General features: G+C 41.6%; 1 protein-coding gene across 1 annotated transcript in view; it reads left to right on the top strand.

Annotated features, from left to right (window-relative positions):
- The window catches only part of LOC100770292 (ATP-binding cassette sub-family B member 5), a 79,941-nt gene extending 65,063 nt beyond the window's left edge, over nt 1-14,878 (top strand). The window contains exons 23-27 of the mRNA XM_027416418.2: nt 4,167-4,323; nt 7,377-7,574; nt 9,183-9,389; nt 13,235-13,381; nt 14,681-14,878. Coding sequence (XP_027272219.1) covers nt 4,167-4,323; nt 7,377-7,574; nt 9,183-9,389; nt 13,235-13,381; nt 14,681-14,878 — 907 coding nt within the window. The remainder of the gene's footprint in view (nt 1-4,166; nt 4,324-7,376; nt 7,575-9,182; nt 9,390-13,234; nt 13,382-14,680) is intronic.
- Nucleotides 14,879-15,298: the final 420 nt, after the last annotated feature.

Here is a 15,298-nt window from a genome sequence, read left to right as displayed (position 1 = left end):
GAATACCATTTCAATCTCAGTGGTTTGCAGTGTTCCTCCATCCATCATGGAAAGGATGAGGAGTAGGAGGAGTGAACCTCTGTATTGCATCTGGATGGGAAAGAGAATGAGCCAGGGAAAGATCACTGAATGAGCCCTTCCAGGATGACAGCTTCTCCACTTTCCACCCAAAGAGGACCTTACATTCTAGGGCATCTGTCCACTCTGATGAAAACTACTGTGTACTGTATTTCTCCAAAAGTATGAAAGCTCATTTTCCAGCAGAGTGTCCCAGCAACTCTTCATTCCATCAAAGGAATAACACACCAATTCATTCCCTCACACTTCTTATGTTCCAGGTGCCAAATATCATTTATGCATTTAATTCTGATAACCACCATGTAACATATAGATATTCTTGGCTCCTGTTTACAATTAGGAGTCATATTTAAAAAAAAATCCAATCACATATGCAAGGCAAATAAGTATGAGTTTAGATGTGATCCTGGGAACCCAGCTGGAGGAATGCTAAACTTCCTCCCAGGATAGGTCAGTCACTCAAGTTCTACAAACTGAAGCTGGGCCCAGGGAAGACACAATGATTGGGCTTGGTTAATATGCTGCTTATTCCTATTTGGATGCTTTGTGTTAAAACTGGAACCATTCATTCTGTGCTTTAGGAGATGCTTCTATTCAAAGAAACCTTAAAAAAAATTCTGGCTTTATCTTAACAGTTATAATAGGTGTTGGTATTTCATAGTATTCATGTGTGCTTGGAAGGACCAGTGTAGTGAGAAGGCAGCAGCACTGTCCATGTTAGAAAGCCCATACAACTAATGTGGAAGGGGATAGACCCTCAGCGTGCCAGGCTGCTCCTTCCTAACTCCCTGCTCATCCTTTTCCCTTACCCAGCCAACCCAAAGGGTTTCATGTTGGATTGAGTGTCATATGCTATCCTAAGATTTCTTCCCAACAACCAAAAAAAAACAAAAAATAAGTAAATACAAAACAAAAAATGATTTCTTCACAAGGACAAGATATGAAAGCTACAGAGTCAAAAATATATAAAAATGCCATGATGAACCCCAATACTTGGTATGCCAGTCAAAAACTAATTTTAAAGGAGAAAGCTGGCTGGGAAGGAAGCCCCCCTTGCCTAGCTACATAGTGAATTCAGCTCAAGTCCAGCCTGGGCTACATTCAGTGAAATCTTGTTTGAGCCATATTTACTTCCTGCTATATATATTTGTGTATCAAGAGTTAGTTCAATGGAAAAGTCAATTATGACCTGTAGTATGTTCCTTGTTTAATGAAATTAATGTACTTTAGTAACTTTAAATATCTGTTACTGTATCTGACTGTTCTCATGGCTCACCCCTGGGTGAGCTTCCCTAAGCCCAGTTTGGCTTGGAGGTTGATGATCACTTCTCTATGTAGACACTCCATCCAGAAGCCCCAGGAGTTTGAGCAGAGTTTGAAGAACCTGGTTTGACTGTATTGACTGTATTGTTGAGTTCATCCCTGGTTGCTGTACATTAAATGCCTGTTGAGTTGTAGAGGCTTGCAGTTTAGCCCACTGTTAGCTAGGTGAGTCAGTCTAGGCAAATTCAATAACAAACCAGATGTCTAGGCATGTGGATATTGGCCTAACTTTATACAGAATACTAATGGGGGAAATGAAGAAGATCAATATCCCCAAATCAGCCCCCAGGTAGCCCATCACCACAGAACCCATGCTCTCCTCCTAGGCCCCTAGGTAGCCCATCACCACAGAACCCATGCTCTCCTCCATCTAGGTACCGCAGTATAATGCCCACCAGTCCTAGTTCCCCCAATACACCAAAGACAAGTATGGTTTTGGGACTTCCTCTCTCAAGACTTCTTGCTCTATTCTCCATTCTTTAGGTCATTGCCCTCCCCCAGGAACAAGGCTTTAAGGAAACTCCTTCTGAGTAACACTTGTATTTTAAAGAGGGACCTGGCAAGGACACAAACCTCGGAATATCTGTGCCTAATGCTTAAAATGACTCTAGAAGTTGAAATTTGGGGATGGATGGATATTCAGATGGGTATAACATTATAGTGGTTTTAATAAGAATGCCCCCCATATATTTGAAAGCAAGCATAGTCACCAGGGAGTGAAACTTTTCAAAAGCTTAGAAGGATGAAGAGGTGTGGCTTTGTTAGAGGAAGTGTGTCACTTGGTGTGGGCCTGAGGGTCAGGATGTAGAACTCTCAGCTACTTCTGCAGTACCATGTCTGCCTGTGTGCCACCATGCTCCCCACCTTGATAATAATGGACTGAGCCTCTGAAACTATAAGCATGCCCCTAAATAAATAAATGCTTTCTTTTATAAGAGTTGCCTTGAAGCTGGGCTCAGTGGTGTACACCTTTAATCCCAAGCAAAGGCAGGCAGATCTCTGTGAGTTTGAGGCCAGTCTGGTCTACAAAGCAAGTTCTAGGGCAGCCAGGGCTCTTTACAAAGAAACCCTATCTCTAAAAACAAACAAACAAAAAAAAACAAACAACAAAAAAAAAAGCAAAAAAAAAAAAAAAAAAGAATTGCCCTGGTCATGGTGTTTCTTCACAACAATACATCAGTGACTAAGACACATACTAGGCTGTTTCTCAGCTGCTGGCTTCTAAGAAGCCCCACCCCACCCCTGTACATTTAGGATCCAGGCCACCACACTCCTAGTGCAGCTGTCTTCTCACCCCACTTGCTAAATCCTGATTTTTGGTCAGACAAGACTTCGGTTTGACCCAGCATGACTTTACCTTGCATTTAAAACAAATACAGCTAGGCATAAAACACATGCCTGTAATCCCGGTTCTCGGGAGACTGAGGCAGAGGTATCCAGAGCTGAAGACCATCCTGGCCTGGATAGTAATTTCAAGAAGAGTGTAATTACTAAGTGACATAGCGGGACCTTGAATCAAATAACAACAAACATAGTTAGCATGTTACCTAAATCCAACAATACTTTGTTACAGCTTTATGTCTAGTTTCTGAATGGCATTTTGAGCCATAAACCATTTCTTTAAAGGGTAATAAATATATATCAGTATCAAAAAACTATTAACAACAGTAGTTTTAGCAACAGATACCCTGTAAACTGGTTGTTTTTATATTATTTCCACTATGTTTCCTTGTAAAACCAGCAGGACTTGGGATCTAAGGTCAAGATCACTGAAGAGACTGCAACCCCCACCCCTTTGGGAAGTCACAACATGGGAAAAGATGAAATTCACAAGGAATTCAGACACACTTGAATTTTTGGTTTGATTTTTGAGACAAGGTCTCTCTACATAGCCCTTGCTGGCCAAGAACTTGCTCTGTAGACTATGCTGGCCCAGAACTCACAAAGATCTGCCTGCCTCTGCCTCCCAAGTGCTGGGGACACTACCCTTCCAGACCTCTCAGACATGTCTGTGATGGATCAAAACAAGCAAGCAGCTGGGTTCCACAATGCCCTTTTACCTAGTGTTAAATGTTACTGGGAAGTGTGTCCAGCTGTAGCTGAATTGTTCTTTATTTTTTACATCTAAAAGGATACAGAAAACTAGGAAGAAAATGTTTAACTGCTTGTTAGGTCACAACTCTGCGAATGTCCTGTGTGCTTTCAAATACCATTGGCTGGCTTGCCTGGTTATAATGTGTCCAAACTGTGATCAGAATCTACAGCAAACTACAGGATCACAGCTTCTCCTCTTTAGTCACTGCAGGAAGGCTAAGAAAGTGCAGGCCCCTACTTTGTTCTCTCAACAGTTTATCGCTTAAGGCAGAGGATTGATCTAATCCAGCTTCAGTCACCGGCTGTAACTACATTACATGTGAACAAAGAAGGGCCCTGCATCAGATCTCACCACTAGGGACACATTCTCCATACTGTCAGTGCATTCTTTGCCAAATCTCTGAACAAGCACACCTTATATCAAAGTGGCTAAAAGCTTTCATGCTCACTGCTTGGAATCTTTGATAACTAATCAGAAGAGGAATTTTTGAGATAACTCAAATTCAAAGGTTGTTTTGCCATACAGAGCACCTAGCAGAACGCTAGGAAGAGAAGCCACTGTCAAGCCCTCAGCACCAGTAACGCTGTCTGATCTCTGTTAACCCTCCCTTTTCTCCTCAAGTTCGGTTCTTATGATAGGCCTGAGATGCCGATGTCTTATCTTTCAACAGAATTTTTACTGCCATTGCGTATGGTGCTGTGGCCATTGGAGAAACACTTATTTGGGCTCCTGAATATTCCAAAGCCAAAGCCGGAGCTGCACATCTGTTTGCTTTGCTGAAAAAGAAACCAACTATAGACAGCAGCAGTCACAGTGGGAAAAGACCAGTAAGCATAACTAGAGGTCATGTGTTGACTTTCTCAGTACAAGTACTGCTAACATAGAATATTCTAACATCAACCACCGCAAGTTTGTATAGAAGAATCTTAGCACTACAAAGGAGAAAGGATGGGCCCTTCATTCTGGTCAGATTCTCACCTCTACTCCTAAAATATACTTTATGTTAAAAAAATATTCTTTTAGCTTATATGCCCTATGTCGTGAGAATGTTCAATGAGAGACTGATTACTGAGTCAAAATATATTTAGACAGTGATGTTTTGGGTCTTGCATGAATGTTGACTAAATTTCAATTCTTTTTCTCTAATCACATCTGCAAGGTAGTAATGCTTTTAATGTCAAACACAGTTTTTTCATAGGAAACACATTTTCAGAAGACGAAAAGGGCAATTGAATATTTATTAAATTGTACACACAAGTTTAACTGTAAACATTAAGACTGTGGGTATTGAAAAAGAAACAGCTAAATAATTTGAAGATATACTTCTTGATAACAGTCCTATACATTAACTAAGTGTCCAATGTCAAAACCTTTCTGGGCATCTTATATTTAAAAATTAGAGTCATCATTAGGTATATACTTGAAGTTTGCATTTGAAACACACCATTTTTCTCTAGAATTTTAGTAGTAGATTGACTTATATGACAGCTTAAGGTAACACAGTACCAGTAGGGCTGTATAATTAATAAGGTGCTTGTGTACATGGTTGGTAACAAAAATAAAAATGCCTTAACATTCTCAAAATGCAATGCTCAAAGATACATCACAGAAAAATCAAGCATATTTTCTTTTTGGAAGGTAAAGAAGGTGAAATTTTTTAAAATCTTGAAGTTTATATGAGTGTAATGCTGCTTTTATTTCTCTCTAAAAGTTCAAAGAGAAATTGAGTTGTATCACAGCTATGTGTCCTTCAGAACCCTGAGCAAATAAAAACTGAGGAGAAAGAAAGGGGAGACAGGATGAACGACATGCATGACACAGATCACAAATATTTCATATAAGGACTACAGAATTATTCAGGATTTTATTATAAAATATTTCAGATTATCACTTCTGCTTTTAAAAATCTTGGCAAACAAATTTAGTACTGATATATACTAAAGGGAGCTAACAGGCACATAGAAGTCTATCGCATTTTTCTCCAAATCTATATAAGACTGAAATTTTCCATATTTCAATTAAAAAGAATAAGAATAAGGTTTAAAATGTATTAAGGTTTAGGGGCTTTCTAGAACATCTCTCTGTAACTTACCAAAGACACCAGAATGTGTGTCAAATTAATTGCTCTCTCCATTTTCTGTGGTGCTTTAACACTGAGGCAAATAGTGTATGTTTGTAGGAGCAAAATAGAAAAGGAACAAATCAAAACTAAATGACTTCTATTACCCCTTAGATCTGGTGTACATCATGGTAGATATTTTATTCTGCTGTTAGAACATTTAACCACATCTTAGGGTTTCATGCCTTCAACAATAGAATACTATCATCAAACATGGTTTTTGTTTGTTTGTTTTGTTTTTAAAGATTTATTATGTATACAGTTTTCAGTCTGCCTGTATCCTGCAAACCAGAAGAGGGCACCAGATCTCATTATATAGGTGGTTGTGAGCCACCATGTGGTTGCTGAGAACTGAGTCCAGACCTCTGGAAGAGCAGCCAGTGCTCTTAACCACTGAGGCATCTCTCCAGCCTTTTTTTTTTTTTTTTTTTAAGACAGGGTTTCTCTGTGTACCCTTGGCTGTCCTGGAATTCACTCTGTAGACCAGGCTAGCCTTAAACTCACAGAGCTCTGCCTGCCTCTGCCTCCTCAGTTCTGGAACTAAAGGTGCTGGCCACCACCATCCAACATGTGTTTATTTGTTTGGTTATGTTTGAGACAGGATTTCACTTCGGTCACGCAGGCTGGCCTCACACTCAGTGTGTAGCCAAAGTGATCTTTGAACTTCTGATCCTTCCACACCTACCTCCCAAATGCTAGGGTCTCACAGACGTGTGCCACTGCACCCAGCCTGCACAGTACTAGAGAGCTAACCCAGGGCTTCTCAGATACTAAGCAAGCGATCCTCCACAGAGCTCCACCCCTATCAAACATCCTTTGTGATTTTTTATCCTAGGCACATGACTATTAGATCTGAGTAAGGTTAAGGGATTTGTCTGAAAGTCCAACCTTAATCTGCATCTACCTTGATCACAAAAGCCAAAAATATTTTAATGTAATTGGAGGGTGTTACTTGGTGGTAGAGCATGTACTTAGTATGAATGAAGCTCTGATGTCCAAACACCCACCCACACCCAAGGATAGCGAGAGCAAAAAGGGAGAGAAGAGAAACAGACGTGGGGGGGGGGGAGAAAAGGAGGTCAGGAAGGAGAAAGGCTTAACATGAAATTAAAAACAACCTCAAAACTTGAGCCAAAAATAAATAAATAAAACAATCAAGCACCATCTAGTTATAGTTCTGGGAAGGTTTTAAAGAGTATCATTAGCATAGAAAATTATTAGTTTACACAAAAATCACCAATGACTAAAGAGATTGAAAAACACAGAGAAAACTAAACTTTTACCTAAATATTACTGACAATGATCAACTAAAAGTACAAATAGATCAGAGTCCAAAGAGCAGTGGATATTAACTATAGGACATAGTCCAGTTTTCAAAAACTTATACACAGAGTTTCTTATAAGGAGCCAGGCATTTCTGAGTTAAGCAATAAAGGGTTTTTAAAGCTCACATTAAATTAAAAAAAAAAAAGTTTATTTAGAGAAGGTGGCCAACTAGTCAGCAGAACAGGCTGTGCCCTAAACTGATAGACTCTTTTGTGGGAACATAGTCCAGCACTGAAGGCAATAAGAACTACATACATAAAAACACAAACACTGATGAGGTCCAGCCGGCAGCCAGCAGCTCTCCAGAGACAATGAATTTGAAACTGAAATGGTATAGAAACATGCACATTTTACAGAGAGCACTTACCCAGGGTGTGGCCATGGGGGTACAACCTTCCTAAATCCCCTGTAAATACTGCCCTCTTCCTTTCACAGGACACCTGTGAAGGGAATTTAGAATTTCGAGAAGTCTCTTTCTTCTATCCATGTCGCCCGGAAGTTCCTGTCCTTCGTGACCTGTCCCTCAGCATTGAGAAAGGGAAGACTGTAGCATTTGTCGGAAGCAGTGGCTGTGGGAAAAGCACATGTGTTCAACTGCTACAAAGATTTTATGACCCCGTGAAAGGACAAGTGGTAAGATGAATTTAAAACACCTAAGCTGGGGGTTAGTGACAAACCCTTAAATGTGCAGGTAAACCTAGGTTACCTAGTAGAGCAAACACAAAACCAAAAAAAAAAGCAAAACAAAAAGCTTCTGCTCTCTACTCTTGCCTAAGAAAACAGCAGGCCCATATAGCAAAACTGGTGGGAAATTAAGTACAATAACCCAAGGGGTCGTGAGCCTTCCTGACAGCTGTAATTTTTACCCTGGAAGCTGTGGAATTCTTTTTTAAATATGGGCATGAGGGCAAGTCAGTTTTTCTTCTCACAGTATCACTGTTCCCTACCCCTTCTGGCTTTAGTCAGACAATGGTCTCCACTGTTTGGCTGATTTAACTGGCCTTCCACACCCTCCGCTGTCAAGACCTTTTGCAAGGCTAAGGCTTTTTTCCAAATCAATCTCCATTAAGCTGAGAGTCCTGATCTCAAAAAGAAGCAATGTCTTCCTCCTTTGAACCCAAGGATTACATTTGTTGCCTTGCTCTTACCTTCTCTAGCTTATATGCCTCATGTTCTGTGTTCCTATTACCCTCCCCTACCACTCTCTCTCCTCTCCTTCTCACAAAGCTTGCATCTTTCCCTAAGCCCTCGTGGAATGATAGCTCCCTAAAAGTTAAAGGCTGCCATGCTGACCCTGTTCTCCTACAATTTACAGTCTTTCCCCATTATAGATTCTCAACAAATATTGGAAAGCAGAGCTGTTCATAAAACTCCCTGACTTGGTGTCACCTATCTATTTTCAGGTAGCATAAGCACTCTCCCTGCTTGAGACCACTGGGGGTGGCTCCCCACTAAGTAAAAGCGAGGTTTAATACCATCAAAGCCCTTTACTATCTGGCTCCTACCTTCTTCTCCACACTTCCTCTCCTCACCCCCTCCCTCTCTCTGTGTGCTGAGCATCCATTGTTGTTCCCCCACCTACTCATCTCTCAATTGCTGCCTGTGTCTCATCATTTATGGCTTAGTCTCAAAGTCCCTTCCCATAGCCATCCAAGACATCCTCTGCCTCAATCGCTTTCTGTTCTATTACCCTGGCTTTATGTCACCTTCCCTTTCTGAGTCGTTGGTGTACTTAATGTCTGTTATGTAGAACATAAACTATTACCATGAGGGGGGAGTTTTGCATTGTATTATTTCCTCAGTACCTAGAGTCCTGGCATGTCCATCAAACAGCCGTGTGAATGAATACATATGGCTCAGAGTAAAGTGTCTATCTCTACAGGCAGACTTCTTTATCCATATGTGCCAACTCTCCTGCTGGGTATCAGTAATGGAGTGTTGTTATACTTGAGGGGGAGGTTGATCATTTTCTAGGTGACTTCAAGACAGAGTACTAGGTATACTCCAACCCTGTGGTCATTTCTAGAAGTGTATGTTTGGAATCAAGCCTTCAGTAAGCTGTAAGCTAGGAGCTCCTGTCCAGCAGGTGATTTATGAACCTTCCTTTGGCAACATAGACTTCAAAAAATAGCTTGGATTTCTAGGCTTCTTGTTATGGTTTGTTCATGTGCGAATTCCACAAAGTATAATATGACTTGGCTGTCGGATCCTAACAAACTCTCTTCCACTCTTTTCCTGAAGCTACTGGACGGTGTTGATATAAAGGAACTGAATGTGCAGTGGTTGCGCTCCCAGACAGCCATTGTCTCCCAAGAGCCTGTACTCTTCAACTGTAGCATCGCTGAGAACATTGCCTATGGTGATAGCGGTGGCATGGTGCCCTTAGAGGAGATCAAAGAGGTCGCAGATGCAGCCGACGTCCATGGTTTCATCGAAGGGCTCCCCGGGGTAAGAAAGCAGCTGAAATTGTGAATTACAAAGCTGCTGAGTACTGAATTTAATATCATCATACACAAAAGTTAGATGTGAAAAGTAAACCTGATACTTTTATGCATTTCTTTTCTAAGCCTGATAGCCATTCATATATAATGTACTGAACTTTCACGTGTTATATCTTTATGTGGCCTGCACTCTGCCTTGGGTGAGGGTATGAACTTAAAAGACATGGTGTCAAGCTGAACTAAGAATTTGTAGGGGAAATAAAAGTGAACCTTGGGATTTACCGAATTTTCTTCAGATAGATAGTGTGTGTGTGTGTGTGTGTGTGTGTGTGTGTGTGTGTGTGTGTGTGTGTGTTTCTACACAGGGTCTGGCTGTCCTGGAACTTGCTCTTTAGACCAGGCTGGCCTTGAAATCACAGAGATCTTCCTGCCTCTGCCTCCAAAGTGCTGGGATTAAAGGCCAGTGCCACCACCAACAGCTTTCTCTCTTTCTTTCTTCCTTCCTTCCTTTATTTCTTTATTTTTTTAAAGGCAGGATCTCACTACTAGCTGGCCTGGTTCTAACCATGTAGACCAGACTGGCCTCTAACCTACACAGATCCACCTGCCTCTGCCTCAGAAGTGCAGGGATTAAAAGAATGTGCCACACACCTGGCCAAGAATAGATTTTCTAAAGCAAACAAATGTATCTCAACATCTGTCCAACTATAAGACCATGGTAAAACTGAAAGACAAGGCTAATTCCCCGACATCCTCACTATGGCAAAGTGCCACATACAGAAGGCACAGCAGACTCTTCGAAGACATCTAGATTTTACCAATCTTATTTCTCTGGGAAATAGTTAGCAAATTTAATGGTTGCCACCCTGCCAGTCTCTGAAAACTTATTTTTTGCTTTAGTTCAAATTTATGGGTTCACCTATCTGCTGTGTCCTGATGGCTCAAAATCCCCACATAAACAGTTATTAATTTATTTTATTTACTCCACACACAAAGCTACTCAGCCTTGTCCTTTGTCAACCACTGAGCTTTTATTACTTATGGAAGATGACTCAGGCAAAGCAAACGAAGTCCTACGAATATAGAAACCACTGAAACACACTAAGAGCCTGTGCTCAGCTCCCTTTCTTTCCTCACACAACCCAGGACCCCTACCTAGGGAATGCTGCCACCCACAGTGGGTTTGTCTTGCCATCTCAATTAAAATAGTCAAGATAGTTTCCCCATAGACATTCCCAGAAGCCACCCTAATCTAAACAAGGCCTCTATTGGGACTCCTTTTCCATGTGATGTCTAGAGTAGTGGATAATTATGACTAAACATCCAGCAAGCAAAGATATTTTAATCTTAATAAAGTTGCTAAAGACTTACTGAAGGTTTGGGGATAGGAATGATGTTTAGAATTGAATATTTACTCATCTAGCAGCAATGTAAGTGATGATATGGAGTAATGAAGAGATAGGGAGTCAGGAGATCCATTAGGAAAGTTTAGGGAATGAGTTCTTAAAAGTCTACATTCATAAATATAATGTGAGAAAGACAAGGAAATGGATTTGAAAGATTTATGAAAATGAAAGTACACTAGGAATGATGGGGCATGTCTATAATCTCAGCATTCAGAAGGACCCTGTCTCAAAAGCAAAACAAAAACAAACAAACAAAGCAGAATTACTAGGAATTGGCCCAAGATTGTACAAGCAAGAAAAGACTAAGCCTCCCGCTGAGGCAAAACACAAAGCCATGCTCAGAGTCCCACATGGAGAAGGGCAAAAAAACTACACAGAGGATCTTCCTTGGAACTGGGCTTTGAAGACTGCATAGGAGTTCTCCAGGAAGGAAAGGTTAAAAGCATTCTGAGCAGATAGAATAAACACACAAAGCAATATAGATACCTAAGAGGAACTTTGCATACAAGGGAGATCTTACAACACTGATACAGGTGTCAAACAATAAAGGATTGAAGTGAGGCCAAAACAGAGCAGTACTAAGTGTAAAAAACCCCAGGCTAAAGCATTGGAACTTCATCTTAATAGATAGGCATGCTTCTAGATGTTTTTAGACAGACAAATGACATGATTAAAAAAATATATTAGTGTTTTAGGATGGAGAGATAGCTTAGCATGTAGAGGTACTTGCCACCAACACTAAAGACCGAAGTTCTGTCCCCAGAACATACTTGATGAAAAACAAAAACTGCCTTCCTATGTTTGTCCTCTGACCTCAATACAGTGGTACATGGTACACACACACACCACAGACACAAGCACACACATGGTACACACACACACACACACACACACACACACACCACACTAATTTTTAAGTATTTTATTACTGCTGCTGTTTCTTTTCTTTTCTTTTCTTTTTTCTTTTTTCTTTTTTTGTTTTTTTTTTGAGAGAGAGAAAGCCTTGAAATGTTGATCATATGCTAAGCTCACCTCCTGATTCTTCTGCCTCCATACTTCTCCAGTTCTGAGGTTACAGCCTGTGGCACCTTCCCTAAGGTTGACATTTTTAAAGAACAAAAATCAACTGTTAAAAGTAACCCTTTTGGAAGGCTGCAAGTCTCAAGACAGCCTGGGATGCACAGTTGGAATCTGTATTAAAAATAAAAGCAGGCTAGAGAAATGGCTCAGCAGTTAAGAGCTTAGCTGTTCTCCTAGAGGGTCTGGGTTCAGTTCCTAGCACCTACAACTGCCTGTAACTCCAGTTCCTGGGAACCTGACAAACTTTTCTGACCTTCAAGGACATTGCACACATATGGTTCACAGATACACATGCAGGCACAACACCATACACATTTAATTAACTAATTAAAAATAAAAAACATAGGAGAGCATCAAGAAACCTAGGCTTCTGTGTGCTTTTTCAGGAATCCAGGGAGCATTATGGGTGTGGTCATGTATAAATGTCATGCCAGCACTGAGAGGTAGAGGGAGGGAAATTAGGAGCTGGAGAGCAGTCTCAACTACAGAGCAAGTTCGAGACCCACTTCCTTGAGGCCCTGGCTCAAAAAGAAAAGAAAATAGAACCAGAAAGGCCCCTGGTGAGGGCAGCAGTAGGAACATCACAGAGACACTGAGAGGAGCAGAATGTGATGGTGAACGCTTCAGTGTGGGTGGGACACACATGCCAGCCTCTGTGATTGCAGAAGACACATACCCAGAGGGCTGCATCCTGCCATCTGGGTACAGGCTCACAGAGGATTAGCATGAGAGAGGATACCTCATGTTTTGCCCAGTAGTTTTAAATATTTTGAATTGTTTTGAACCGAAAATGGCAAGTACTATAAATTCATCTGTGTTTACTAAGAACTTTTCTTCATTATTTTTTTCCCCTTGTGCTTTAATTCTAAGGTATCCTTTGCTGGAGCTGGGACTGTAGCTCAGCTGCTAACCTGCTTGCCTAGGATGCACAATGTCCTGGGTTCAGTCTCTAGCACCACATAAGTGGGGCATGCTAGCACTTGCTTATCATCCTGGTACTCAAGAGGTGAAAGAGGAGGGTCAGAAGTTCAAGATCATCAGCAGCTATATAGAGAGTTCAAGGCCAGCTTGGGCTATATGAGACCCTATCCCAGTAAAGAAGATGAAAGAAAAAAAAAGGAAGGGAAGGAGAGACTAGAAAGGAATTCAGAGAAGCATAAGAGCGAAGGTCTGCTCCTTGGGATCAGGTCAGGGGTACAACATGAGATGGAGTATTGACTACTCCATTCACATTTATTTACAAAAGGGACCAAGAATAGATTTCAGCACTTGTTGGGACTCACCTTCTCAAGAGTAGGGAAATCTGAACTGTCTAGATGTCTGTCTCCCATGGTTGCTAAAGTGCCTTCTTTACTAATGGAAACAGAAATACAACACTCAAGTGGGACTGAGAGGAGTGCAGCTGTCCGGCGGCCAGAAACAAAGACTGGCTATTGCAAGGGCTCTTCTCCGAAAGCCAAAAATTTTACTGTTGGATGAGGCCACTTCAGCCCTTGACAACGAGAGTGAGAAGGTAACACCTTCTTCATTTTTTCATGTCAAATAGGAGTGGGCAGTATCATGAAGACCAAGGTCAGATTGGGGAACTGAAGTCCCAGAGGTGGTGGGGAAAGGGTTGCAGCCAGGCAACCAGGTTCTGAAAAGTTTTTCTCCTTTGAACTCATCTCCTATCAAAATGATTCCAAATCTGAATACGTCTGTCCAGGCAAGAAAAGCCCAGGGAGATGGGCTTCTCTAGGTTGTTCTTCTCCATTGGTGTTGAGCCAAGTAGCCTAGTAGTCTATGTCTAAAGTAAGAAGCAGCTGTGGGGAGAACATCCTGCTTATCTACTTCCCCAGAATTTTCTGGGGTTAGAAAAAAAACAAAGTGGTGAGGGGACACAGGTATGGGAATACTGCCTCTTGGCTTCCAGCTTGGGACCATCTCCTTACATATATAACCATTCCAATTACACCCATGATGCCATTTTGTATGAGTAAATATATGTTTCTCTTATTGGTTGATGAATAAAGCTATTTCAGCCAGTGGACAGGCAGGATGTAGCCAGGCAGGAAGTATAGGCGGGGCTATCAGACTAGGAGAATTCTGGGAAGAGGAATGCAGAGAGTGAGTTGCCAGCGAGACGCCATGTAGGTGCCAAGGAAGCAAGTGATCTGGGCATCACCAGTACACCAAGACCACATGGAGGCATACAGATGAATAGAAATGGGTTAATAATTAAGATAGAGCTAGCCAATAAGAAGCCTGAGCTATCGGCCAAACAGTTTATAATTAATATAAGTCTCTGTATATTTTTTTGGGACTAAATGGCTGTAGGACCAGTGGGACAGAAACTTCCATCTATACACCCATTGTCATAAATGCTCTTCCAGCCCAGTCCTATTCTGAGTACTTTTTCTCCATTTAATTGGGAGGCTTGGAGTTCAGAGGTTCAGTCCATTGACATCATGGTGGGACATGGCAGCATGCAGGCAGACATGATGCTGAAGAAAGAGCTGAGAGTTTTACATCTTGGTATGTAGGCAACAGGAAGTGGTCTGTCTTACTGGGTGTGGCTTGAGCATATATGAGACCTCAAAGCCCACCCACCTCCACAGTGAAGAGCACACTTAGTCCAACAAGGCCATACTTCCTAATAATGCTACTTCTGTTAGGGGTTAATTTTATTTTCAAACCACCAAGCTTGGACAGTTTCTATGAGAATAAGCAAGGGCAGCAAAGAACATTGTTAGATTACCTTAATGACTGAACTTTGTCAAACTCATAAACATCTGCCCCAAACTGGCAGTCACTTGGTCCTTTTCTTTTCCAGGTGGTTCAGCATGCCCTTGAAAAAGCCCGGAGAGGGAGGACCTGCCTAGTGGTGGCTCACAGACTCTCCACAGTACAGAATGCAGATCTGATTGTAGTTCTGCAAAACGGGAAAATCATGGAGCAGGGGACGCATCAGGAGCTCCTGAGAAACAGAGGCCCATACTGTAAATTAGTAGCCGCACAGTGTGTGCACTGATGCTGCTGGCGTTGCACACACTCTGATCTCTGTGTAACAGAAAGTGTACTTAGTCATTGCTTGGCCTGCTCGGGTCTCTCCCTGCAAATGGCGATACCTAGACACCCGACTCTCAAGTACCTGCACGCTCTGTTGAAGTATCTTCCCTTCAGATTTTTAAAAACAAATCAGGGAGGCTGGAGAGATGGCTCAGTGGTTTAGAGTATTGTCTGCTCTCCCAGAGGACCAAGGTTGATTCCCAGAATCCACATGATGGCTCACAACCACCTGTAGCTTTCAGTTCCAGGTGGTCCACTCAAGTCTTCTGTCCTCTGTGGGCACCAGGCATGCGTGTGTAACACATCCACACATGCGGGCAAAACAGTGACATACATTTTTTTTAAATTAGGGAAAAAAAGCAAAGTAAAAGTTTACAAAATT

The sequence above is a fragment of the Cricetulus griseus genome, chromosome 5, assembly GCF_003668045.3.
Source record: "Cricetulus griseus strain 17A/GY chromosome 5, alternate assembly CriGri-PICRH-1.0, whole genome shotgun sequence".
NCBI lineage: Eukaryota > Metazoa > Chordata > Mammalia > Rodentia > Cricetidae > Cricetulus > Cricetulus griseus.
This window is presented reverse-complemented; position numbering and strand designations above follow the sequence as displayed.